Source organism: Anolis sagrei, chromosome 2 (assembly GCF_037176765.1).
Source record: "Anolis sagrei isolate rAnoSag1 chromosome 2, rAnoSag1.mat, whole genome shotgun sequence".
Classification (NCBI taxonomy): Eukaryota; Metazoa; Chordata; class Lepidosauria; order Squamata; family Dactyloidae; genus Anolis; species Anolis sagrei.
This window is the reverse complement of record NC_090022.1, coordinates 164,269,920-164,297,481: the sequence shown is the minus strand read 5'-3', so window position 1 is coordinate 164,297,481 and position 27,562 is coordinate 164,269,920. Positions and strand designations below refer to the sequence as shown.

Here is a 27,562-nt window from a genome sequence, read left to right as displayed (position 1 = left end):
ATGTGAGAGGAAACCACAGGGAGGAGGGAGCAAGCTTGTTTTCTGCTTCCTTGGAGACTAGGACGCGAAACAATGGCTTCAAACTACAAGAAAGGAGATTCCATCTGAACATGAGGAAGAACTTCCTGACTGGGAGAGCCATTTAGCAGTGGAACTCTCTGCCTCAGAGTGTGGTAGAAGCTTCCTCTTTGGAAGCTTTTAAACAGAGGCTGGATTGCGAACTGTCAGGGGTGCTTTGAATGCAATATTCCTTCTTCTTGGCAGGGGGTTGGACTGGATGGCCCATGAGGTCTCTTCCAACTCTATGATTCTATTATTCTAAGTCTGCTCCTCTGGACACCTTCCAGCTTGTCTATATATCTTTTAAATTTCAGAATTGGACACAGTGTTCCATGTGAGGTCTAACCGAAGAAGAATGAGGGACACCATGACTTCCCTTGATGTAGACACTATACTCTTTTTGATGCAGTCCAAAATCCCATTGGCTGTTTTATTTACAGCATGATATTGTTGGCTCATGTTCAACTTTTTGTCCACTAAGACTTTTCCATACATACTACTATCGAGCCAGGCATCCTCCATTCCCTATTTGTACATTTCATTTTTAATGCCTAAGTACATTGAAATGCATTTTGTTAATTATTTTGTTAGTTTTGGTCCAACTCTCTAATCTGTTGAGGCCCTTTGAATCCTGATCCTGTCCTCTGGAATATTGGCTATCACTCTTAATTTGGTGTCATCCGCAAACTTGATCAACATGCCCTCTAAAACTTCATCCAAGTTATTAATAAAGATGTTGAACAGTACTGGGCCGATGACCAAGCCCTACAGCACTTCACTAGTCACTTCATTCCTGGGTGAAGTGGAACCATTGGTGAGCACCCTTCATGAGACTCCACATATTCATTGGACTTAAAGCAAACATGCATTACTTACATCAGGGGTGAGGACTGAGTAACTGGGCGGAGGCTTGTCCACTGATACAGGAAGGCAAAACTGCCCTGTCCTCAGCCGACCATGCTGCATGAGGGGGATCCACTAGAGACAGAAAAGAAGAAAGACGACCAGAGAGGGGATGAGCAATTACATCTGTGACCCTTTTACAAAAATTACCCTCCCCTCATGTGGCTTGTGCCAATATTACTAAGAAAGAGAGAGCAAATATTTCCCAAATAAGAGAAAGATTGTTATTATTAATCTGCTCTTCTGTCTTCTATACTTGACTGATGAACAGGGAAATTCATGTCAGGAGTTGGAAGGGGATTCAAAGGGCACTACTGGGCAAATTGAACATATGATCTTAAACAGTATCAGGACACCGTGTCTCAGTCTAGCAGAAGTTGCTTTTCATGGTCTTAACACAAATAGTATTCCTGTCCTATGACCAGACACTCTCTATCACAGGAGACACAGGAGTTTGAATGTGATCGATTCTGAGGAAAAGTAGAAGGCCTGCCTCTAAGCCAGGGGTCCTTAAACTTTTTAAACAGAGGGCCAGATCACCGTCCCTCAAACTTTTGGAGGGCCGGATTATAATTTGGAAAAACAAAACAAAACATGAATTCCTATGCACATTGCACATATTGTATTTGCAGTGCAAAAAAACACTTTAAAACAATAAAATAATTAAACTTATTAGCATTTCAATGAGAAGTGTAGGCCTGCTTTTGGCTGATGAGAAAGGGTTGTTGTTGTTGTGTGCTTTCAAGTTGTTTCAGACTTAGGTTGATCCTGAGCGAGGGCCCGGGTAAATGACCTTGGAGGGCCGTATCCGGCCCCCGGGCCTTAGTTTGAGGACCCCTGCTCTAAGCTGTGGATCTCAGACAGTTTTGCATTTGCTTACTGTGTAGCCCACTGGAGTCTCCAGAGGTGTGTTCTGCTTCTGCTGACAGCTGATATGGTAAAAGGTGAAGAGTAAGTGGTGGTTGTCTGTCAGGTTGGCTGGGATCTTCAGCTTGAACTCCTCACAGAATTCAGGAGATCTAGGGATGGGGTGATAGACATCCCATTAATCCACTGAGACATAGCACTGGCTGAGAAAGGGTTCCAGACTCCCAGAGATGACAACTGGGATGAAGAATGTAATTATTCATTTCCAAAAGAGCGAAGGCTGTTGCAATAAGGGAAGCACATAGGAGATCTCTGACCATTGGGAAGCCTCTTTTCTAATCAAGAGCACCCATCATCCTAACCATCCAACCAGCTCACCCATCCCTTCCGCAACAAGTATCTTGTCCACCACTCTTATTGCTTTACACTCACTTGTTATGGTACACAACCGCTGTGTAGGCCTCTTTTGCAAATTCACTGCAACTCGATTTTCCAAAGATAACCTGGGGTGTTAGGAAAGATGAAAACAGTATTGGCTAGAGATGAGGAGCATGAAATCCAGCCAGCCATAGAGAGGAGGGCTCTGACACATCACTGAAAGAAGCTCCTTCTAATACTTGTCTAAATGTTTCCCACATGGGCAGTGGTCTCCTGGGGGTGGGGGAGGAAGGGAGGGAAGGAAGGAAAGATTGAAAATCTCCCCCCTTCACGTCTCTGTATGATAATTTTTTTTTGTTAGTCATCAATTCAGAAAGTAATATAATAATAATAATAAACTGTAAGTTTAGTCTGCTTTTTAATCTTGTCTCTTTTATAACATGTTTTTAATCTGCTTTTTATCTGACCTACTTGGGAACTGCGATTCCCTTCCTTGGGCACCTGTGCCCCATTTTATACTGTGCAGGTCAAAGACCATAATAAATCATTGATTGATTGATTGATTGATTGATAATAATAATAATAATAATAGTCGCCCTCCTCTGGACACATTCCAGCTTGTCAATATCTCTCTTCAACTGTGGTGCCCAGAACTGAAGAGAGATATTGACAAGCTGGAATGTCCTGTGTTAATGCAGCACCCACCATGTGAACATCTTCCCTCCCTTGGCTTCCATTTGCTTCACAAAGCCAACAAAGCTACAAAGGATCTGAAGAGACAAGTAGCAGAGAGTTAGTCTCACGCACTGGCATAGCTTGGCTAGGGTCCTCTCCAGCCATGAACTGGAGCTTTACGGCAATATTCCGCACTGAGCCCTGGCGGCTGCTGAAGTTCAGGTTTTGTGGGTAAACATACAGCAAGTTCCTGTAAGAAAAAAGAAAACTTTACACAGGTGCATGGGGAGGAAGTGAGTGCACGTATACAGATATTTACATTCTCTTGCCTTTGCTTTCGCCCACTTTAGGTGAAAGATCAATCCATAACTGCTGAAAATCAGTAACTAAATTTGTCACCAGCTTCAGAAGAACTAAGAATAGTTTAATAGGGACTAGTTCTGAATTTACAGAAGAGTGAGAACCTTTGGAACACCATCCTGCACATCCCCACAAAGGCAGTCTTCCCTGGGATAAGTTTGCTTCTTCCCTTAAAGTTGTTTTCCTCAAGAATTATTGCACTTCCTAAAACCTTGGAATGTCCATTAACCTATTCAAATCAAATCATTAACCTATTAATTAACTCGGGCATGGCAGTGCCTCTGTGTCAGCTGCTCCAAGGGGCAGCACGTTACATAACATTGCTCCATACTTACTCTTGCCAGCCCAGGCATGACAAGCATGGTCATCATTTGGGCAGACATTCTGCATTCACATAACCTTCCAGTTCCTGGAGTCATTTACCTAATAGGCCGGAACAAATTTTACCCATAGTTGGGTTGCTGACCATCAAATGCCCTGTTATAATCAGATCCCACTCTTTGCAAGCTTTGTGAAACTTGGCTTCCTGTTGTAATTGGCTACCATCCTTGTCTGCCAGTCTTGTGAAACTTGGCTGCCCCAGGACTATGAGATCAATGCCCCGACAGTGAAATGTGGGACGACATCCCAGATTCAAAATAACTGCTGATTCATTAAGATCTGGAAAAATCAGGAGTCAGGGCATAGGGTGAGGAGTGCTTGGTAAAGATCTCAGATCAATACCATCTGCTGCTTTCCTGTCTGACCCCTCGTATCTTCCCTATATAAGGGACAGACTCCAGTTGCTCTGCTTCTCTCCTGGGCCAGCCACAGAAATGCTGACGTTCCTCTCCCTGAGCATCCTGCTCCCTTATGCAGCCATGGCTGCCCCTGTCCTAACTGGTGCTCAGCAGCTGGCTCCGCAGAATGAAGTCGACATTCTGGTCTATGGGGTGATGCAGTTTAGTACAGCACTGCATGAGCTCTATGGCTCCACAGCGCAGAAGCTTGACAAGATCAGACGCAGGACTGACATCTATGAGGAGGGTTTGCAGACACTACATCGCCAAGCACAGAATGCCCAACGGAAGCAACATGAGACCAGAATGATCTTGGAGAGGCTGCAGGTACCTGGGTTTAAATGACAGTATCAGAGGCAGCAACACAGCCATGTAATGAAGTCTATGATAGGATGACAGTTAGCAGCCAGAGCTTGGAGTTGAATGTTACAAGGAACAACATTACTATAAAGGGAGGAAGGGAGGAGGGACCTCTGCTTTTTTAAAATAATATAAGGACACTGAAGTAACACATAGCATTACTGGAGAGAGTGGGGAAATAATCTGGGGTGGAACCTTCTGTGAGGATTAACTCCCCTCATTATTTTAAGCCATTTCTTACTGCTTTTGGTGAATTCCCCCTCCAAATAAAGCAAACAACACAAGTTACAAACTGTTCCTTGCCTTTTAATTGCAGGCGCGATTGGTGGGGACGAGGGAGAGGGCCTTCTCGGTGGTGGCCCCTCGACTCTGGAATTCACTCCCTAAGGACATCAGACGTGCCCCAACGCTGGCAGTCTTTAGGAGGAGCCTGAAAATGTGGTTGTACCAGTGTGCCTTCCCAGAATAGGAAAACTCTTAGCAATATGTCCTCAAATGCACTTTAATATTGATTTAGGGTGGTCTGCGCGCCCTCATCTTTCTTTGAAAACCCTATCCTAGCTTACCTTACCTTGTTCATGCCCAGCATTTTAAATTTTAATTATTACATTTGGCCCAGCCATTAGTTTTTAAATGCTGTATGTTATTGTTATTAATATTGTTTATTGCTTATTGTGTATTTTTTGTTTTTGAGTTTTATTTTATTTTATCTGTTTTGTATTGATTATTTGTTATCACCTTTGTTTATTGATGTGCTGTGGGCTTGGCCTCATGTAAGCCACACCGAGTCCCTTGGGGAGATGGTAGCGGGGTACAAATAAATAAATATTACTATTATTATTATTATTATTATTAGAAACCATTCATTTTAAAGAGCAACTCTCCATGCTTTAATAAAGGAGCACAAGGGCATTCATCCCTATCGCCACTCTCCACCTGAAGCTGTAATTTTGCAGCCTTGTTTCTCTAAATTCCACTCCCAAAATCAACAATTCCAACAGCCACCGCCTTTCCCTTCACCTCTCTTTCTAATCTCTCCACTCTTCACCAAATAGGCTCAAGACACAGCGCTGAAGAAGGAGGCGCAGAGATACGAGGAAGTGCTGCAGGGAGTGTTTGTGGGGCAGCAAAACTTGGCACACCGACTGAAGGCTCTTGAAGAGATGCTATCATTCATGGAAAAACGAGATTTCCAAGGTCAGGAAGGAAAAGTTGCTGCTCTGAAGGTAACCTTTCATCTCTCATTCAGAGGGCATTTTAAGTGGCCATCCCAATTATTTATTTATTATTTGCAGTATTTATATTCCGCCCTTCTCACCCCGCAGGGGACCCAGGGCGGATTACAGTGTACACATATATGGCAAACATTCAATGCCAATTTTGACAAACAACGTATACAGACATACACAGAGGCTATTTAACTTTTCTGGCTGCCAGGGGAGCTGTCGCTTTCATCGTCTATCTGCAATGCTGATGAAGTACTTCCGCATTCCCCGCATGCTTTTGCTGGAGTGCTTTGCTGGAGTCTTTTTTATGGTGTCATAAATTAGTTAATTTAGCCTCCTCACACAAAGTGGTACCTAATTTTCCTACTTGCCAGATGCAACTGTCTTTCGGGTTGCAAAGGTCGACAACAGGCTACACAATTGGTTGGAAACCCACTCCAACCTGGGCTGGCTTCGAATTCATGACCTTTTGGTCAGAGTGATCTTAATGCAGCTGACACTCAGCCAGCTGTGCCTCAATTGCTGTGGCTCTCTAAAATGCTAGCTGCCTCTATATATGTTGATTCTTTGCTTTTCTATAATGTGTCAAAAAAAGGAGGGCCTCTCCACTTAGCCCACTTTACTCCAAATTCTTGTCTGCATGATCACACCAAGAGCAGACACAAAGAGGGACCAAGCCAGATTTTCTTGAACTGGTAAGAGGACAGGATTTGTTCAATGGCTCTGAACAACTCCACACTGCACTGCTCATGCACAGAGTCTCTTGGCTTCCACACAAGAAGGACAATCCATTTTACACTAAAATGTTGCATCTTTTTTCAGACACATGTATTCCCCTTTCTCCTGTGAGCCCTCCTAAGGGGCCCCTTCTACAGGAGAACACATCCAGCTGGCAATGACAAGGCACGTGACACCGCTAGGCACAGCATGCCACATATTATGCCAACTGCAGGGGAATCCTTCCAGCTCTCTTAAAAGAATCACTCAATTGCTTGGAATCTTCTCAGCAACAGCAATCTTGTTACATTACAGGGAGAAAATGCTTTCCAAGCCAGATCCAGAAACTGTTTTAAGCTCATAAGCTTATTTTCAGCTTATCCAAATCTCTTTTAAGGTGCCGTCTGCTTTAACAGCATAAACAGCAGGGGCTTTGGAGGGGGAAGGATTAGGGCTGTCAGAGCTCAGTGTGCCATTATTACTAGGTACTTGTTATCCAGTGCCAAAAACAGCCAAGAAGGGCATTTCTTGCAAACAAATGTCTCTCTTGAGAATCACCTTGTAAAGGATCAGCAGTGGCATCATCACTGCTATGCTTGCAATGGTGATGGGGAAAGTCAGCATCCTACATGATTCATGAAGGCATCACCCATTCCAGCTGTAACAGTAGCTATCTGGCACCCCCTGAGGCCAGAGGGCCAAGATGAGAACATAATTGTATTAGAGATACTGTCAAGCTTTGCTAGGTAGCATGAGACAACAAATATGAAGGCACAGCCCTTCTCAAGAAGGCCCAAGAGATGTTGCTATACTGACAGCTCAGAGGTAAGCAGTTACTGTAGGCTTGTAAATGAGGGCCAATGAAACATCAGAAACTTCTAGCAAGGGAGAAACAGAAAGTTGTTAGCCTTTGTTGCTAAGTGATATCATCGCTGAGCCTGGAACTCCAGGTCTCAGCGGTGGCCGGGAGAGCTTTTGCACAATTAAAGCTTGTGCGGCAGCTGTACCTGTTCCTTGGGAAGTCTGACGTGGCCACGGTGGTTCACGCTCTGGTTACATCCCGAATAGACTACCGCAACGCTCTCTACATGGGGCTGCCTTTGAAAACTTCTCGGAAGCTCCAATTAGTCCAGCAGTCGGAGCACAGATTAATAACTGGAGCTGCATACAGGGAGCGTACCACTCCTCTGTTGCGGCAGCTCCACTAGCTGCCGATTAACTTCCGGGCACAATTCAAACTGCTGGTTTTAACCTTTAAATTCCTGAATGGTTCTGGCCCAGATTACCCGTCCGAACGTATCTCCTGCTATGAACCATCACGAAGCTTAAGATCAACAGGAGAGGCCCTGCTCTCAATCCCACCACTCTCAAAAACACGGTTGGTAGGGACAAGAGACAGGGCCTTCTTGGCAGTGCCCCCCCCCCCCCATCTGTGGAACTCTGTCCCTAAGGATATCAGGTTGACCCCTCCCTCCTGTCCTTTAGAAGACAACTGAAGACCTGGCTCTGGGACCAGCCGTTTGATTAGAGGCCAGAGGCAATAGGAAAAGTAAAATTGGATTTTGCGACATGGATTCTCCTGGCTCGGCTTGGTTTTACTGGCACGTTAATCTATTAATTAATTGTTAAATTTTACTGATGATGATGTATAATGTTTTAAAATGATTTTATTGTTAATTGTAATTTTATGGTATTTATGCTGTTAGCATCCTCTGATGCTCATGTGAGGCCACGCTGAGTCCCCCTTGTGGGGAGAAGGTCAGGATATAAATATATGAAATAAAATATCCCCCTTCCAGGTCTCCTGCAAGCAAGCACATTTGAAACAGCATAATATAATCATCTAGTTACTCTTTGGAGATACTCAGAAGCAGCAAATGACTCAACAGACTGAAAAGCTACAATGGATCCAAGAACAGGCAAGGCAAGACAGGTGGAGATAGTCCCTGGAGAAGGATGCTACATATTTATTAAATGTGGCCAGGATGCTGGGATTTTCTTTTGAAGTTACTGTTTGCTAGATATGACAATAGCATAAGGTAGGGGACTTTTCCTACCCATCAATATCATCACCTTATGAGACCCATGAAAAAAGTGGTGGTGGTGGGGGAGGGGGTTAAATAGTCCTAGATCAGTGGTTCTCAACCTGGGGTCCCCAGATGTTTTTGGCCTTCAACTCCCAGAAATCCTAACAGCTGGTAAACTGGCTGGGATTTCTGGGAGTTGTAGGCCAGAAACATCTAGGGACCCCAAGTTGAGAACCTCTGTCTAGATCCCTGACACTGGAAGACATCAGACGTCCATTTGCATGAATGATTCCCTCAAATCTATTTCTCCATGTTCTACAAACATCCAAAGCAAGGTAGGTTTGGCATGTGGCATGTCAAATGCCTTTTTTTTGTTTTGTTTTTCTAGATGAAGAGCCATACGGGTGGCAAAGTGAACACTGAGAACGTAGAAAAAGACACCGTAGAAAAATACACATCAAGAAGCTAGAGAAGATTGCTGCCTTCAGAGCTGAAAACCACATGTTATCATCTTTAAAGGCTGTAGGAGCTTCGTGACAGCTATTTGCATGCATCCTGCAAGAGAGCTGTGACTAAGAATCGAAATGGGTTTAGCTCAGGGATCAAGAGTGAGCTGAGAGGAATGCCCAACTTCATCACAAGCACGTTCCATCTGCAGCTGAGCTTGCACAGATGGAAGAGGCGCCACGTAACCTTTGCACTGGAGTTAGCTGCAAAACATCCAAGAAGCTTTTTAACTGAACACAAGCAACAGAAGTAACCTTGCAAATTACAGAGATGCCATCTGACAGTTGTCTGCTGTATCCGAGATGATTCTGACACAAGGAGCTTATAATTTCTCTTCTTTGAGCATGTTACTCTGTTTGGTGGGGGTTGTGTGCTCTAACACTGCCCTGGGTACCAAAAGGACTTAAGAATGAGATAAGTACTATTCCTGCTTCCTGAAATCAAACATCAGGATGAAGCCATTGCAGTGCCTGTTTGAGAACTAAAACTTTACTTTCTTCATGCTGGAACTGGCTTAGTACCTAGTTTGATGACAACAGCTGCTAACAGCTAAGGCCAAAGTCTTGGCACTGACAATTCTGAGCATTCAAAGCTACAGATAAACCTACATCCTGACACATGACAGCAGAGACCTAAACATACATGGCATCATTTAAAAGTGCTACTGAGTACTGTCAGAAACAGCAAGACAAAACTATTGCCATTATCTAAGATTCGGTCCCCTCCACTACCATCCTTTCCTACTAACTACATATGTTGTTTGCAAAACGATCTGGCAACAGAGGGAAAGCAGAGAAAGGGGTAACTGAGCATGAAGGAAATGGACATGAACGTTTCAGAAACTTGATATTTCCCTGCAGATTTTTCTTTTCTTTTAATGGATTGCCTTAATCCTCTGGAACTATAGACTTCAGTTGCATCCTTTTGTTTTTCCCACTTTAAAACATACAGAAGAATTTAGTAGCACAAGACTGCAAGAAGCAGAGCTAAGACAGGGAAGTTAAACACCATAACGCATAAAAGTGGAGATACTTTGACTCAGATTCCCAACCCCAATCTCTTACAGCCTTAAATCTGCCCTATGATATGAAGTGCACCCACCTATATGTTGTGTGAGGTGTGTAGACTTCCCTGACTGGGAACTCAAGGATCTCCTTAGTGGGTCGGACACGGAGGTCAGGATAAGGCTGGACGTGCAGAAGTTCAGGGGACAAACAGTAATGGGGGTTCTCTGGTACTGGTGAAATGTCGATCTTGAGCTGGGCTGCGTTGCAGAAACATATGGGTAAGAAGGTCTCGCACACAAAAAATAACAGCCTGACACGAAGACGCAAGGCTGAAAATGGTTGGTCCTGGGGTGAAGAATTGCAGGACAAAGGAGTTCTTGTTCTTTCTGTATCTCCATTACATCACACGTGAGGGCAAAGCTAGAGAGAAAAGGCTTTTTCTATATATATACACAGACACAAATAGCACACACACAGAATGGCTACAGCAGAGACAAAAAGGTGCAGCAAGTCAACAATGCATGTAATTATTCAGAATTCAGATTGCTTTGCCAGAGCATAACATCACAGTCTAGGTTAGGAATATGTGACAGCTCCAAGCTGCAGGATTGCCTTCTGAATGACTTCTGCCACCTCCAGGTTGTCCAGCACTTTATAAGCACAAAACATCCATGTCCGAGTCCTCAGACCCATGTCCATGATGAGCAAAGAAACCTCTATCCTGTTTTTGAGTACGTCACAATGAGACAGACAGGACACTCTCTATTTGTCTTGTTGGATTCAGAGATAGTGGTATAACTGTTTAATTTCTACATGGAGCCACTAGAGAAAATGTGCTAGAGCAGTGATTCTCAACCTTCCTAATGCCGTGACCCCTTAATATAGTTCCTCATGTATGGTGACCCCCATCCATAAAATTATTTTTGTTGCTACTTCACAACTATAATTTTACTACTGTTATGAATCGTAATGTAAATACCATATCTGTTATGCAGGATGTATTTTCAATCACTGGACAAAATTCAGCACAAATACCAGATATGCCCAAATGCTGGTGGGATTGAGTTTATCATTTGAGTTGTAGTTGCTGGGATTTATAGTTCACCTACAATCAAAGAGCATCCTGGACTCCACCAACGATGGAATTGAACCAAACTTAGCACACAGAACTCCCATGACCAAAAGAAAATAGTGGAAGGGTTTGGTGAGCTTTGGAGCCCACAAACCCTTCCACCTTGAGTTTTGGGGTTGTAGTTTACCTACAGTCAGGGAGCACTACGGACTCAAACAGTGATGGATCGGGACCAAACTTGGCACAAATATTCAATATGCCCAAATGTGAACACTGGTGGAGTTTGGGGAAAATAGACCTTGACATTTGGAAGTTGTAGTTGTTGAGATTGTTCATCTACAAAGAGCATTCTGAGCTCTAACAACGACAGAATTTGGCCAAACTTCCCACACAGAACTCACATAACCAACAGAAAATACTCTATTATCTGATGGTCTTTGGTGACCCCTCTGATACCTCCTTACTACCCCCCCCCCCCCACAGGGGTCCCGACCCCCAGGTTGAGAAACACTGTGCTAGAGTTTGAGAGTTAAAATGTACATATTGTGCTGTGGGTGCCCAGTTCCAGGTCTCCTTTTTGAATGGGTGCCTAGGAGCGTGTAAGAAGTCCTGGATTGTTGCATTAAAGTTCCAAAGAACTGGATATGAGTTTTTAAAAAAACTGAGGATGAATTCAAGAAGGACAGAAATCTTGCTGTTCAACAGACAGACCAACCAACAGTTGGTGGCACAATCTGTTTGGAACGGTAGCACTCATTCTAAAGTTTGAAATGAATAGCTTGGAATCAACACTACTCCTAGAAGGTCAGAGGCAACAGCCAAGACTAGTGGAGTTTTACTACATTGAACTGCATTATATGGGTCTACACAGCCATATAATTCAGCTCAATGCAGTTAAACTGCATTTTCAAACTGCATTACATGGCAGTGTAGATTACACAGCTTTCACTTATGTATCAGTTACACCACTTCTTTGTGAAATAGGACCTGGGTATAGTGTTTAATGTCTTAATTAAGTTACTCTCTATAGAACCATCTCTGAAAAAAATGTTCAGAAATCACAGTTAGTGCAAAACCCAGCAGATAGACTGTTGTTTGATGTGCATTTTACAGGCCAAGCAGCACTGGCCACGGATCTGCTCCACTGGTTTCTAATTTACTTTCCAGCATAATTACATTGTTTACCTATAAAGCCATAAACACATATCTATCTGAAAGATCACCAGCAACAACCTGCTCTTCACTGTAGTCCCTGTTACGGATCTTCTCACTTAGAAGAATTAGACAGGATCACACTTGATGAAGGGTGTTAGCTGTAGCAATATCCCAATAATTGAAAACCTTCTCTAAGATAATAAAAGCAATTCCTTCTAGAGAAACAGGGAAGCTTATAATGCTTCACTGAGTTTTAATGTCATTTTCTCCTTATACTGTGACACTGACTTTTGTTTTCATTGTATACAATTGTTATAACTGTGTTTGTTTCATTCCATTTTGTTGCTGTCTTTTGAATACTGTAGCTTTTATAAAGTGAGAAGAGGGTCAGTTTATAAATATAACTATTACATCTTAATTTAATGCATCTTTTGGATTTGCTTTGGTAAAACATTATCATATGTTTTTACACAAAAAACAGGGGCTTTATATATTAAAAACATACATAGCTTTTCCTTTTCTCTTTTCTCAGGATAGATATGTGTCCATTTTATATTTCTGACAATGCAGACTCTGGCCCATAAAGGGTGACGTCCAAAGGAGAATTTATCTTTTGCAAACGCCATACAAGCCTTTCTTGTTGTTCCCTACAACAACTACTCTGGCTAGCCCAAAGTATTTCCCCATGTTATAGCAAATAGTTGCGTCAAAGATCAAATGAGGATTGCCAGGTCACCTTACCTGTGACAGGTCGGAGACGCCTAAGGACAGAGGATGGTCGTCTCATATCCACCAGGAACTTGTACAAGTCCTCATCACTGAGGCGATCACCTTCCTAAAAGTTAGGAGAAAAATTAAAAGTGGTTGAAACCAAGTGTCACAGTCACTTCCTAAGTGACCGTAACACTCTCTCTCTTGTCCTCATCTGCTTTCGCAAGACTGCCAAGTCTTAGTTCCCATAACAGGTTGGAATAACTGCCCAACAAAAAAAGGCCTCTTTTAATTCAAACTTTAGGCGCTGCGGTGGGGCAATGGGTTAAACCCTTGTGCCAGCTGAACTGCTGACATGAAGGTCAGCGGTTTGAATTCACGAGACGGGATGAACTCCCATCTGTCAGCTCCAGCTTCCTATGCAGGGACACGAGAGAAGCCTCCCGCAGCATGGTAACAACTACGGCATCCCCTGGGCAATGTCTCTGCAGTGGGCCAATTCTCTCACACCAGAAACAACTTGCAGTTTCTCAAGCTGCTTCTGACACAATGAAAAATTCAAACTTTTAATTCAAAGTTCCTGATCACACGGCAAGCCCCCAAGTCCTCTATTGTGTTTGTCTCCTGTAAACATGGAGAGAGACAACATATCTCCAGAGAGATTGATAGTGAGACAGCTAAGATCTAACTTTCCTAAATAGAAATATAGTTCTTTCAAGAAAACATTTAAAGCTTTACTCTGCTTCTGTAATTGATGAACCCCATTCACTGTATTGCTTTTAACTTTCTGGCTTCATAGTTGCTCTCTTATGGACTCCTCAGAGGTATAAACTTCTCACCAAAACCCAATGCCACAGTTAAACCTGTGTCAACCAATGCCGGAAAATCTATCCTCTGCCACACAAACCTGCTTGAAGAAGTTGGTGACTGTGAGGGTAGCTGGGCGGAAGTTGTTAAAGCTGCACACCTCTTCCCCAACACTCATGCGCTCATATGCTTTCCTCTTGCGCTCATTCCACGTGCCTCTGCGGTCTAGAAAAGAGGAGGACGTACCCCAAAACTAGGGATTATAATCAGGCAGGAAGCAAGAGTGCAGTGAACAGCATTACCACAATTGCTACCACTGCTTTTTAGTCCTAAATCTACAGGATGGCAAAAAGAGTGACCTCCCTAGCAACTTCTCAAAATCAAACAATTCTCCATCAGTTCAAGGGGTATGTTTTTAAAATATAAAACATGAGTTTCCCTCAAGAAAACTTGCAGTAGTTGCTGTTAATTACCGCATTGTTTAATTTGACAAAACTCTTACAATTTATGCTAAGACCCATATTTCAGCATTAAAAAGATATGCAGCTTGCCAAATATAGACTGTACTGTTTCATCATATGATCAAGGCAAGTACCATATATTCTGGAATACAAGCGATGGGGGGTATAAGACGACCCTCCAACTTTTGATGATAAAATACAGTTAGGGATATACTCGGTGTTTAAGACTACCCCCCTCTTCGAAGACTATGCCCCGTGGCCCCTGCTGCTCACCATTCAAGGACCTCCTCACCCTCACTGCTTACCTCCTCTGAAGGTCACTGGGCTTGCCTAGGCTCAAGGAAGTGCTTCCAAATGCCAACTCCTAGCAGCGCTGGGCGATGGCGTGCCTTGGATGTGCTCCCAGAAGCATGCTAGGAGTAGTAGTTCCCCGAATCCTACTGCTCCCAGCATGCCTCTGGAAGCACATCCAAGGCATGCCATCGCCCAGCGCTGCTTGGAGTCCACGTCTGGAGACGCTTCCTTGGGCCTCCAGACACCGACTCCAAGCAGCACTGAACGACAGCATGCCTTGAATGTGCTCCCAGAGGCATGCTGGGAGCTGTAGTTCCCTGACTCCTACTGCTCTCAGCATGCCTCTGGGAGCACATCCAAGGCACGCCGTCGCCCAGCGCTGCTAGGAGTCAGTGTCTGGAGGCACTTCCTTGGGCTTAGGCAATCCTTTAGAGGAGGTAAGTGGCAAGGGCAGAGGAGGTCCTTGAATTGAGGGAAAGGGAAAGCCCAGTGGGCCAACACCCCCAGCTGCTCTCCGTGGCAATGCAGCCTGCCACTCCTCCTCCCCATGCCTTCCCTCCACCTCCCTCCCTCCTCAAGCCGCACCACTAAGGGCAATTTTATTTTTTTCTTTAACTTATTATTTTAATTTATACCCGGCGTACTAGACAACCCCCAACTTTTAATAAGATTTTCCAGGTATAAAAAGTCGTTTAGCACCCGGAATATGCGGTACATTAAATAGAATTAATATGTCAGTTATTTCGTACAAAGCTCTTAAGCACTAACTAATCAAGGCCATGAAAACCTTTCCCTTTTCTCACTGCCTTCTATTTCATCAAGAATCATGATCTTTTCTACTTAGTCATCTATTTGCATGAATTCAACACAGCTTACTATTGATGACTGTGATCTATGTTGGCAGATGTGGCGAAAAGCCCCTGCAGCTGAGCCACTAAATTTTATTTTGAAAGTCTCTTAGCACACTGTCGAAAAGGCAGGAGGCATTATGTTGGTAGCAAATTGCACTTGGGACCTAAGCTATAAAAGCCATAGAAACTGTTTCTCTGAGACAACACTAATCTTCAAACTGTCATCATTGATTTACCGAAAAAGAGAGAAAGCAACAGGGCTGTACTTTTAAAAAGGACAGTAAATATAGAAATTGTAGATTCCTTTGTTTCAGCATTGTTTTCTGCCATTAAAAAATACACATACACAACTGGCCCTTCGTATCTAGAGTTTTAGATTGATTATTCAGATTTAATTAAAAATATTCTCTCTAGGAATCTCTAGGTCCTCCAATGCAACTCTATGTCAATTTCCAACAGAAGTTGATCATAGATTTGTGCCAGAGGACCTATAGATTACTAGAGAGATATTCTTTCAGGTAAAAAAATGTGTTTTTCCCCACTTTTTCTGGGGTCCTCAAACCCTAAGCTCAGCAAATGTTTTTCATCATTCTGTGAGCCTAAGACTCAGCCAACTTATTTGTTGTTGTTGTTTTACACTGACTGCAATGCTAATATGCTAGGGGTCAGCTCTAACATACTACTGTGTGATACCTGGAGCAGGACTGCAATGTAGCTGTCCATAGTGAGTCAATCACATGTCATCCTGTGTCTGATTTTAGGATATAGAGCGTTCTTTGCAACATATTTCTCTGTTCCTGACCCCCGCCACACTTCCATCTCCACAAGCCATGAAAAGCACAGTTCCACCCAGTAATGTTCAAAATCAGCACAGTTTGAACAGGAAACAGCAAACTCCTCAGAAGAGAGTATGAGTCAGTGAGAACAGTCTTTTTGCATTGAGCTGGGCTGCATTGTCTCAATTTACCACTCTCAGGCTCGGAAGCATCCCTCTCCAGCAGGCCAGTGCTGTTGATGATATTCATGAGGTGGATAGCAGTCCAGGCAAAGGGCATGCGGTAGCGCCCCAAGCGGTTGCAGAACTGCTCTCCTGCCACCCGCAGCTTCTCCAGCTTCTCCTTGTTCTGGAGACACAAGGGGTAAAAGATCACCACTGTGATGGAATCAGAGTTTCAAGCAATACATCAGACATATGCAAAGGTATGCAAATCTAATGTAAATATCAATAACCTCACTCCATTTGTAATGGTACAGTAAGGAATCTGGTCTCATTATTCATTGCAGGGATGTGGTTTTATTCAACCAAGAAGGAATGCATGGTTCAAGTGCTGGTGCATGCCACACTGCACCCTCCTGTTGTTGATGCCTATCAACTTTTTTGGGGCTGGGCATACAAATTACCTCCCACAAGGAGGCAATAGACAGCTGCAGCCTCTAATCCAATAAAAAAGCCAACATGTTGGCTATGTATGGCTTCTAGACAAGACTAGTAGTGCTACTTGGAGGCTCAGTGATCACAATGAAGCCAATGTGTACATATTTTAGTATTTCAGTTTGGAAGAAAAAAAGATGGCTTATAGTTCAGGATTGAGGGTGCAGAGGACCCTTCTGGGGAACCTGGGACCCTTATCAAAGTACTGTGTTATTATTTAGAAATAGTGAAAGGACCAAGGCAGTGACATCTCCGGCCCATCCTCGTTTGGGTATCAGCCAGCACGCCAATGACTTAAATCAAGAAATAGTTTTCTAAGATCTACAGAGACACTCGCTGGAACACCTCAGCAAGCGGGAGTCCAAAAGTGGCAGGCTCAAACCCAGAACCTCAATCAATGGCTGATACCAAATGAGAGACTCCCCCCCTGGGCAAACAGAAAACTGGGAGACTTGGAAGGCGCTGAACAGACTGCGCTCTGGCACCATGAGATGCAGAGCCAACCTTAAGAATTGGGGCTACAAAGTGGAATCCACGACATGCGAGTGTGGAGAAGAGCAAACTACAGATCATCTGCTGCAATACAACCTGAGCCCTGCTACATGCACAATGGAGGACCTTCTCACAGTAACACCAGAGGCACTCCAAGTGGCTAGATACTGGTCAAAGGACATTTAATCAACTACCAAGCTTGCAAACTTTGCGTTTTGTATGTTTGTTTGTTAAAAAATGCAATACAAGTGTTTGGTTTGCTCCTGACATGATAAATAATAAATAAATGTTTAGAAATAGTGAGATAAGTAATAGAACACTTCTCAAAGTTAGAAGGAAGCAAATAATATATAAAAGTTTTGCATGAGGGATAATTTTCTGTCCTCCAGTCAGAATTTCAGTTGTTGAATCTTTACCTTAACCCTGTGTCAAACCATGAATATTTCGGGGGGGGGGGGGGGGGGAGATACCCCAGAAAACAGAGGGGATGATTCAGGTGTAAATGGAGTTCTGAGACATGCCTAATAGTCTATGACTGCACTTTCACCAGCTCTCCTGCCTTTTGTTCTATTTACCTTCAATGTATCTGTTTCCTTCATGACCATGTATGGTTCACAGCACTCACTAATGTCTCCTTGCTGCAGGACCTTTTCCAGCTGTTCAGGAAGAGAAAAATCAGGTTACTGATTAAATTCAACAGTTGAGAATTAAACTAAGATTGTTGTGAGCTCTGTGTCAAGGTCTGTCTTATAGCTCTGGCCAGAGAAGCTACTATCCATGATTTAAACCTAAGATGAAGAAGCCTAGGCTAAGTGCTGGCCTTTGTTGTGGTTAGCTGCCTTCAAATAAACTTTGACTTATGATGATCCTATGAATAAAAGAGCTTCAAGTCACCCCAACAGTCCTTGCAGATTCAGAGCACTGGCTTTCCTGATTAAGTCTATCCATCTTTTTCTACTGTCCTACACCTTTTCAAACATTGTCATCTTTTCTAGTGAGTTATCTCTTTTTATGATATGGCCAAAGTACGATGGTCTTAGTTGTCATCTTCGAAGCAGAGTTCACACCTGATTTGCTCCAGAACCCATTTATTCATGTTTTTAGCATTTCACAATACCTCCCACACCACATTTCAGTGAGCCAAATTTTTCATCCTATCAGCTTTCAAATCTACATACAGAAACTGCAAATGTGGTGGCATTGACTATTTAGTATTCAACTCTATATCTCTGTACTTCATGACTGACACTACTGGGATTAGCATTAAAATCCAAAATAAAATTTGGTGTATGCATGTAAGTCAAATATTTTTTTCATATGCTATTTGCTTTAAAGTATTTCTTGTGCTCCTGCTAGTCATAGGAAGGAGCAAACAAATAGGGATGGTATATGAAAGCTCTATTCTACTGGAAATGTTACTGTCCCCATATTCAAAAGGACTAGAAATTTGTTTTAATTAAAGAGGACAGCTGTCATGTGTGAAATGATGACTTCTCCCCTGCTTACCAAAGAACAGAGACAGCCCTGCCTATATTCTACCCACAACATTAATTGTAAAGAACTTTGGAAGTACAGTTGAGGGTCTGGCATCTCACCTTGATCACCAAGAATACATCTGGGGAAGGATGTGTGAGAGAGAAGACTGCTGAACGGGCCAGTGTGGAGATGGCAGGGTGGGCACTGTGCGCTCTCAGCAGGCTCTTCATGTGCTCCGAATTAAGATCAAAATAAAAATTTTCAGAAATCTAGAAAAATGAGGAAAGAATAGTAGCCAAAGGGGGTTACTACACATGGCCAGGAACCACTTCCTACAACAGCAAAAATAACAACATGCTTCTAGCCCGAAAAACCTACAACAATCCAGAGATTCCAGCCATGGAAGCCTTCGACAATACAACAACCTAATTGTCCAATCAACCAACAGAGATAAACTCTATACCTCAAATCTGCCAGGCTAATTGTACTTCCAGTGATCCTGAAGGCCAGTCCAACTTCTTATTGTTCTTCTTATTGGCTTCTGCCATATCTGCCTGATACCACACCGTAGTCTCTTGAGTTAAAACTAAACTTATTTTTAGTTGCCAGTAACAGAAGGAAAAAGAGAAAATGCAGAAGGCAGAAATGCATGTGTCCAGTGGGGCTTTCAATCATGGCTGGAGGCTCCTTTGTCTGACAAAGCAGGGCTTTTCGTCAAGGAAGGGTAACCTATACAGCCACTTCCTCACGGGTCATCTTAAGTGAATCATTCTCCTTTCTTTGAAACTTTTACCTAAAAAGCAGTTCTTTATGTTAAGAACTGAGAAAACTATTTTTTTCTAAATGAAGACAGGGCACTATTTAGAGCAGAGGTCCACAAACTTTTTAAACAGAGGGCCAGGTCACAGTTCCTCAAACTGTTGGAGGGCCAGATTATAATTTGGAAAAAAATGAAGGTATTCCTATGCACAATGCACATATCATTATTTGTAATGCAAAAACACTTTAGAACAAGACAATAATTAAAATGAAGAACAATTTTAACAAATACAAACTTATTAGTATTTCATTGGGAAGTGTGGGCCTGCTTTTGGCTGATTAGATAGGACTGTTGTTGTTGTGTGCTTTCAAGTCGTTTCAGACTTAGTTTGACCCTGAGCGAGGGCCGGGTAAAGGACGTTGGAGGGCCGTATTTGGCCCCCGGGCCATAGTTTGAGGACCCCTCATTTAAAGAAAGAGAAGCCTTACATCTTGTAGCGGACAAAACAGACTGTAGACAACTCTGTAGAGATAAGCTCAAATACGCTGTTTCTGTACTTGGGCTGCCATAATAAACATCTCTCTGACATAATCCACAGGCAACAATAACAGCAACAACAACAACAACAACAACAACAACAACTTTATTTCTATACCGCCCTATACCGAGACAGATATTTACATCCAATATTATCCAACTGCAGGTCCCCCAACAGAAATGATATTCTGACATCCCTCTTGCAAGGGCAGGAAAGATCCAGCATAATCAGAGTTAGCCTTTTTATTCTGAAAGCTATTAAGAAAAGAGCAGATTTCCTGAAAGAAGAACCAGGAAAATAAGATCCTGACTTATCACCTTGTTGCCTTGTTTTTTACTCGTGTTCTATTTTGAAATGGTCATATGACTGATCAAATAAATAAATATTATTATACCGCCCTATCTCTCAAAAGGTACTCAGAGAACTGGCAAACATTCAGTGCCTAAAAAACATACATAATACAGCACTTTAAAAAAACCCATCAAAATATACTTATAAAACAATTCAAAATAGCAGGTGAGAAATTTAAATATACAGAATAAAATAACTGGGACACATTTATCAAGTTTAAAACATATTTAAAACATACCATATAGTTAACAATAAACCAAACAATAGCCAAATATACCTTCTTCTTCTCTTTCACATCATAGAGTGCTAATGACCCGAAGATTGGCTCAATCTCGATCTCAAATCTATTCCATGGATACATAAGGTTGGGGGGGGAGGGGGGTGGCAGAGAGAGTGGGAAAGAGAGAGAGAAAGGACAATTATTAAGAAAATTGTATACTGACAGAGCCATTGTTAATGACGAAGCACAGTCAAACTCCAGATATGCACTTCAGAATGAACCAAGAGAACTCCTGCTGGCAGCCTCCAAATCCAAACCATGTATCACAAAAAGATTCAAGCGTCCTAGCAAATAAGCAAATCATGAATACAAGCCAAACTGTCCATTCATTCAACTTTCACTTCCTAAAGGTGGGTAGGCTTCTTCTCTCAGCTGAAATACTGTCCACCAATATGAAGATCTAAGAGGAATCTGCCTGGAGTGTACTTGAACACTGTTCAGCAACCTGTTCATTACAATGGAGGAGTCTAATGCTATAAAAAAGAGGGGTCTCCCCAATTCTACCCTTGAATCAGATAAGTGAAGTTAAGCCTACAGTAAATAGGTGGAAAAACAAAGAATCAGAACTCTGAGTGTCATTATACACCAAAGAGCAGCTTCCATGGGTACATGTGCTACTCAGAGCTGTCCCCTTTTCTGGCTAATAAAGTCTTCAGAAATCTAGAATGGCAATTTGAATTCTCAAGAATTTCCACTTTAAAATAAAAATAAGCTGGCCTCTAAGTACTCCATGAGATACACTTGAAAGCTTGTTTCAGAATAGCTCAGGACTGAGAGAAAACATAAATATATGTGTTTACAGTGTGTGGCAATATTGGATAGCTATCATGAGATATTTTATTAAACTAAATTTAATTTAGTGCAGTTATTGTAAAAGTAGTATGTTAGCTGAAGAGAATGCATATCTATGCAGTTGTTTGTGGGTTGTGATATTTCAGTTTGTAACCTTTTGTGTTACTTTTCTTTTTTATGCTCATGATGCTCTATGCAGTTAAAATGTGTATATTAACTTTAAGATCTTCCGGAGAGGCCCTCACTGTCACAAGCACGGTTGGTGGGGACGAGAGAGAGGGCCTTCTCGGTGGTGGCCCCCCACCTCTGGAATGTCCTTCCTTGAGAAATAAGACAGACCCCATCCCTCCCCTCTTTTCATAAGAGCCTGAAGACCTGGTGGTTTAAACAAACCTTTGAGGTCACTCTCTTCTGTTAGTCCCTGTAAATGTACAGCCATAGACTCTACCTAATTTCCCAGGCCCTCTAAAATCACACTAGCCTTGGTCCGGCCTTTTAAACTACCTTGAACAGGCAGGATTATTTTACATATATGTGCTATTGTGGTTTTTAATGCTTATATTGTCTTGTTAATTTTATGTTTATGCTGTTTTCTTTGTATGTATTGATGATGTTACTTGGAAACCGCTCTGAGCCCCCTTGGAGAGATAGTGCGGTATATAAATAAGGTTTTGTTGTTGTTGTTAATTTAAACTATTCTTAAACAGAGATGTTCTATTGTTCATTTATATTGCATATTAACACAGCGTTAAGTGGGGAAAAGCCTAAAGAGAGTGGGATAGATGAAAGGTGGCTAACATAATACTTCTGAGAAAGTTCAGAAGTGAAATTCAAGCACCTCCAAACACTGCTTCAGACATACATAGAGCAGGTAAATTGATAGCACAACATGTATTCTGGACCTTGTTCTGTGGGGTGGTTCGCCAGAACTGTTGGGACCAGAACATAACCTGAACTCTCCATGTAAATAGGTTCAGCGAGAGGTCATCCTTCCTGTTCAAGGAGCTCCACTGGCTGCCATTCATCTACCGGACCCAATTCAAGGTGCAGGTTCTTACCTACAAAGCACTGAATAGTTTGGGACCCGCCTACCTGCGTGACCGCATCTCTGTATACGAACCTACACGATCCCTTCGATCATCCAGAGAGGCCCTGCTCTCGATCCCACCAGCATCGCAAGCGCGATTGGTGGGGACGAGAGAGAGGGCCTTTTCGGTGGTGGCCCCTCGACTCTGGAACTCACTCCCTAAAGAGATCAGACAGGCCCCAACTCTGGCAGTCTTCAGGAGGAGCTTGAAGACGTGGCTGTTCCAGTGTGCCTTCCCGGAATAATGATCCCACAGCACTTTGTCCTCCAAAGCACTTTACATTTCTTTAGGTCTGCTCGTATGCCCTTCCACAAACACCAGTATCACCTTTCGTCCATGTCCCAGCATTATTTCCAATTTTAACTCTACATTTGGCCTTCCCATTGTTTTTAACTGTGTGTTGTCTTATTGATAATGTTGTGTATTTTATTGTCTATGTTTTTAATTGCTTGTATTGTTGTTATTATTACTTGTATTGTTGTGTTTGGGCTCGGCCTTATGTAAGCCGCACCGAGTCCCTTGGGGAGATGGTAGCAGGGTACAAATAAAATGTTGCTGTTGTTGTTGTTATTATTATTATTATTATTAGTATTAGTATTATTATGTTCTCCCCACAAGGGATCTCTGTCATGTGCCAGCAGCCTGATGGCAGTGCATGATAGCAGTCTGGCGCATAGACACAAACTTGTTCTAACACAGCAAACATATGCACAATCACACCTTTTCCCTGGATTCAGAATTAGATTCTGCTTCAACAGCTTTCTTTCAAGAACACTCCAAACTGAAAAACTCTGCACTGAACCCAAAAGTCAAAGTGCTTCTTGCTAGGGCCTCCTGACTCTATGTTCTTGCTTCAGGAGCAACTTACTTTAGAGACAAACACTTCACAAGGATCCTCTGGCCAAAGTGTTCCTTTGGGACTTCTGGGATACTGCTGCGTTCCACTGCTTCATCCTGGGAAGACAGAAGGAAAGATACAACCCGCTCAATCATGCACTCAGAGCATGATTCAGAGCTTACTGGAACAAAATAAATCCCAACTTGGAGACTATGGGCCAAAGGAGACCTCTCAAGAAGGACGGTGCTCCTGAGAAAACTGGAGACCACAGGCCCTGCCTCAGGCTGTCTCTCAAGCCCCCCTTTAAAAAAAAATCCATTGCAAATGAAGTGTGAAACTTATAGCAGTTCTTCCTCTATATTTACAAAAAAAAAAAAAAAAAAAAACCAGTTGAGAGACTGAAACAAGGAACTGGACTTGGCATACAAATCTTCCCAGTCTTATAAGCCATAAGGCCATTTTTTGGATCATGCAGGATTCCATTAAAGGCAGGGAGGAGATAGAGGTTGCTACCTCATCAGGAGAGGGATACAATGCCAAGATCTCACTGTGCCGGTTCTTCTTACGCAGCTCTTCATTGGTACGGTCAGTCTCTTCAATGGCAGTGCGCACCAAAAGTGAGCGTAACAAGAAGTCAGCTGCAGAGTTCTTCAGGTCAAAGATGCTGGAAGCCCAGCTGCCTCGAGGCGTATCATCCAAGGAGGCAGAGCAGCGTTTCAGGTCATCCTAGAAAGAACGAGAACGTGCTGTTAGGGATACATCTGTGTATTTTCTGAAAAATATATCTGGAAAACGCAGCTGATGCCTCATAGACTACAATGAACAGGCAGTTTCTTCCTATTAATAGCCAGAAGCTAGCAAAGATATATCCTTCAGCTACATATTCCAGAATCTCCAATCCAGAAGGGCCACAGAAAGATCCACGGAGTTAGAATCCAAAAAAGTTAAGTTTTCCAAAGTAAGCTCTGCTGGTAACTCATGGAGAATCTGGTTAAAGTCATAGCCATGCACTGTGTCAGTGTAAACATGTTAACAAAACTAGAATTGATTGTTTCCAGCCGAAAGCTAGTTTATAAACTGGTTTAAGCTGGTTTATGCCACTGTTAGAGGGAGACTAGTATATAGTCAGGGATGGGCAAATGTTACCCTTTAGAGCAGTGGTTCCCAACCTGGGCTTCATGGAGCCCTAAGGGATCCGCAGGCACTTCTCAGGGGCTCTGCGACTGTTCCAGGAAAATAAAATAAAAATGGAATGAAATTAAATAATAAGAAACAAAAAGTAGAAGCAAAATAAGAAAACTGCACACTATATTATGAATTGAAATGTGCCAAACTGAATTTCACACCATCTCTAGCAGAGGATGCTTGGTCATTCTGTTGCCACTAGCTCAAAAACTTATTGTAATGTCAGATGGTGAGAAACAAAACTGTGCAGGGCACTGGCCTGTCGAACATACTCTGTTGCATGCTGCATTTGAAAGGCCTTTCCTGTGGAACTGCACATTTGAGAAGTTTCTTGCTCATTCTCAACTCAACGCTTTGCGAATTCCTGAAATCCACTGAAAAGCTTTTCGGAACTTAGCCCCATTTAAGTAGAGGCTGGAGTCACTTCACAGTGAATTTTCATAGGGATAACATTGCGACTCTTCAGTGAGTTTTCTGTGCATTTGACCTCTTTGTAAGGTTTAGTTGTGTAGCTAGTAAGTGTTCATTAATAAAGTGTTGTGTTTTGTTCTACTCGTACGTTCAAAACCCAAACCACTCTGATACATTTTCGGCAGAAAAACATTATATTTTTGATTGACTCAGGTGTTTAGATATCTCTTTACTTTACACTCCCTTAGTATCTAACCCCTCTTCCTCCCCCCTGTAACACTACTCCTAAGAACCATTAACCTGTAAGACGTAGGGCAGGCCTAAGGGGCTCTAACATAATAATTGATTATAAATGGGGTTTTAGGAGTTAAAAAGGCTGGGAACCACTGCTCTAGAGGTTTTTCAGAGATGAAAAAATACAGCAGTACAAAAACTGTTCTCCACACAAGAAAGGGGTACGCAGCCTCACACAGGATATTAACAGTCTGGACTTCAAGGGAAGGTACTTTTTCTGTTGCTAATGGGGTCTACTGTCTAGATTTTACAACTCTTTGCCCTCCAGAGACCACATAGCCAAAGAGGGGAACAGCCTCTGCCTCCAAACTACCTTAACTGATAACATCAACCCAAGCAAGCTTGTTTTCTGCTTCCCTGGAGACTAGGACGCGAAATAATGGCTTCAAACTACAAGAAAAGAAAATTCCATCTGAACATGAGGAAGAACTTCCTGACTGTGAGAGCCGTTCAGCAGGGGAACTCTCTGCCCCGGAGTGTGGTGGAGGCTCCTTCTTTGGAAGCTTTTAAACAGAGGCTGGATAGCCAGCTGTCAGGGGTGATTTGAATGCAATATTCCTGCTTCTTGGCAGGGGGTTGGACTGGATGGCCCATGAGGTCTCTTCCAACTCTTTGATTCTATGATTCTATCTTGACAAAATGTAGGCCTGTAACTGTAACATGGTCACACACACACACACACCCTACCACCACCACCTGTTTGAATTTAATACCTTTGTAGCAAGAAGAAGCCAGTGGGGAATCAAAAGCTTTCATTATGTACCTTTTTGGTTGGCCTGATAAAGGTGTCATTGTTTTGTAGATTTTGTACATTGCTGTATTTTGCTGTAATGGATCTCTAGTTACTGATCCAAACAGACAAATTTTCCTTCTGTCACACGCATTTCCTTTCATTTTGTCACTTTATAATCCCAAGTACTGTTCCAAAAAAAAAAACCTTTAAAAGTCACTTAATTTTTTTTGAAAAACGAGAACTGCAGGAAAACATTGTCTTGATGAAGATTTCCATAACTGAGATACTGATGGACAAACAAATCTGAATTCATAAATTGAGGCTAGATGGCCATCTGCCAGGGGTGCAATTTTTCTGCTTCTTGGCAGGGGGTTGGATGGCCCACAAGGTCTCTTCCAACTCTATGAGACTGTTTTACTGTTTTAATGATTGTTTTACTGTTTATGGATGTATTTTAATTTGATTTATGTCTAACTGTAATTGTATAATTGTAATTGTTTGTGCTGGCATTGAATTTTGCCATTACCTTTGTGGAAACTGCTTTGAGTCCCCTTCGGGGTGAGAAAAGCGGTATACAAATGTTGTTGTAAATAAATATGATTCTATGATTTATTGTGCTAGAAGTTTGGGGCATAATGTGGACATTTTCTTCGTTTATGTCTTGCTCCTTCTTCTAGAGCAGTGTTTCTCAAACTGTGCTCTTCTAGGTGTTTTGAACTTCAGGGTTCAGAAATCCCAGTCAGCTTACCAGCTGTTAGGCATTGTGGGAGCCAAAGTCCAAAACATCTGGAGGAACACAGTTTGAGAAACGCTGTTCTAGAGGATATTCCTCCCTTCCTGAGCAAAAAACCTGCTGCTCCAACAGGACAGACGTAAAGATCAGACTTACCGCATCCCCCTGACTATTCCGCTCTTCGGCTACTTCATCAAGTTCAAAGACCTGCCTTGGCAACCCTTTCTGTCTTTCCCTCTGTTTCTCAGGGGTGATGGCATTATACATGGTACTCAGCCTTTGATACCTGAATCAGGACAGGAAAACAATAACTGTGGGTGTAATTTTGCCAATAGAGACTTAGAAAAAAAGGCAGTGAAAATGCTGAAGGAATTTAGTCAACTACCACACTGAACTCTTGAAAAAAGTGCCATAGCACTTTAAAAGTGATACTCATGTTACCTACTGCAGTAGAACAGCATTTTTTCCCTATGAGCAAGGCACTGATATCATGTGTTCCTTCTGGTTCTGGCTATTTCTTTCCTTCATGTAAACGTGTCAGGGACCAACAGCCAATGGTTTGTGCACCAGCACCATCTCTTCTGGAAGTTCTACCCAGTCAACTTTCATTCATGAGTTTTGATTTACATTCTATTGCCACTATATGTCAATTCAGGATCTGTGTTTGGTGCAAGTTTTTTTGTGTGTTTTACCAATGGATTTTATTGTATATATTTTCTGTTCATATGTTTTTGAATTGAATTGATTGTGCCCCGCCTTGAGCCATGAGGAGAGACGAACAATAAATAAAAGGTTAGTATTATTATTGGAGTCAAAGAAGAAAATTGAATGAGTCACATTTTCATGGTTGCACTACACCAAGGCTCTGAAAAAATAATTAAAATTAGTAACTGCCTCAAAACCATATAACTGATTTCTCTGTGGATTTTGGGAGCAAGTCCT

The 27,562-nt window shown here is 42.4% G+C and overlaps 1 protein-coding gene across 7 annotated transcripts in view; it reads right to left on the bottom strand.

Annotated features, from left to right (window-relative positions):
• The window catches only part of DOCK6 (dedicator of cytokinesis 6), a 141,713-nt gene that overhangs the window by 71,185 nt on the left and 42,966 nt on the right, over positions 1–27,562 (bottom strand). For all 7 annotated transcript variants that reach the window (XM_060763548.2, XM_060763547.2, XM_060763544.2 and 4 more), the window contains exons 5-18: positions 26,777–26,906; positions 23,778–23,990; positions 23,295–23,380; positions 20,544–20,610; positions 18,737–18,886; positions 17,717–17,797; positions 16,185–16,341; positions 13,712–13,836; positions 12,835–12,928; positions 9,961–10,123; positions 3,016–3,133; positions 2,263–2,333; positions 1,844–1,982; positions 937–1,038 (exon numbers count right to left, since the gene is read on the bottom strand). In XM_060763548.2, coding sequence (XP_060619531.2) covers positions 937–1,038; positions 1,844–1,982; positions 2,263–2,333; positions 3,016–3,133; positions 9,961–10,123; positions 12,835–12,928; positions 13,712–13,836; positions 16,185–16,341; positions 17,717–17,797; positions 18,737–18,886; positions 20,544–20,610; positions 23,295–23,380; positions 23,778–23,990; positions 26,777–26,906 — 1,696 coding nt within the window. The remainder of the gene's footprint in view (positions 1–936; positions 1,039–1,843; positions 1,983–2,262; positions 2,334–3,015; positions 3,134–9,960; positions 10,124–12,834; positions 12,929–13,711; positions 13,837–16,184; positions 16,342–17,716; positions 17,798–18,736; positions 18,887–20,543; positions 20,611–23,294; positions 23,381–23,777; positions 23,991–26,776; positions 26,907–27,562) is intronic.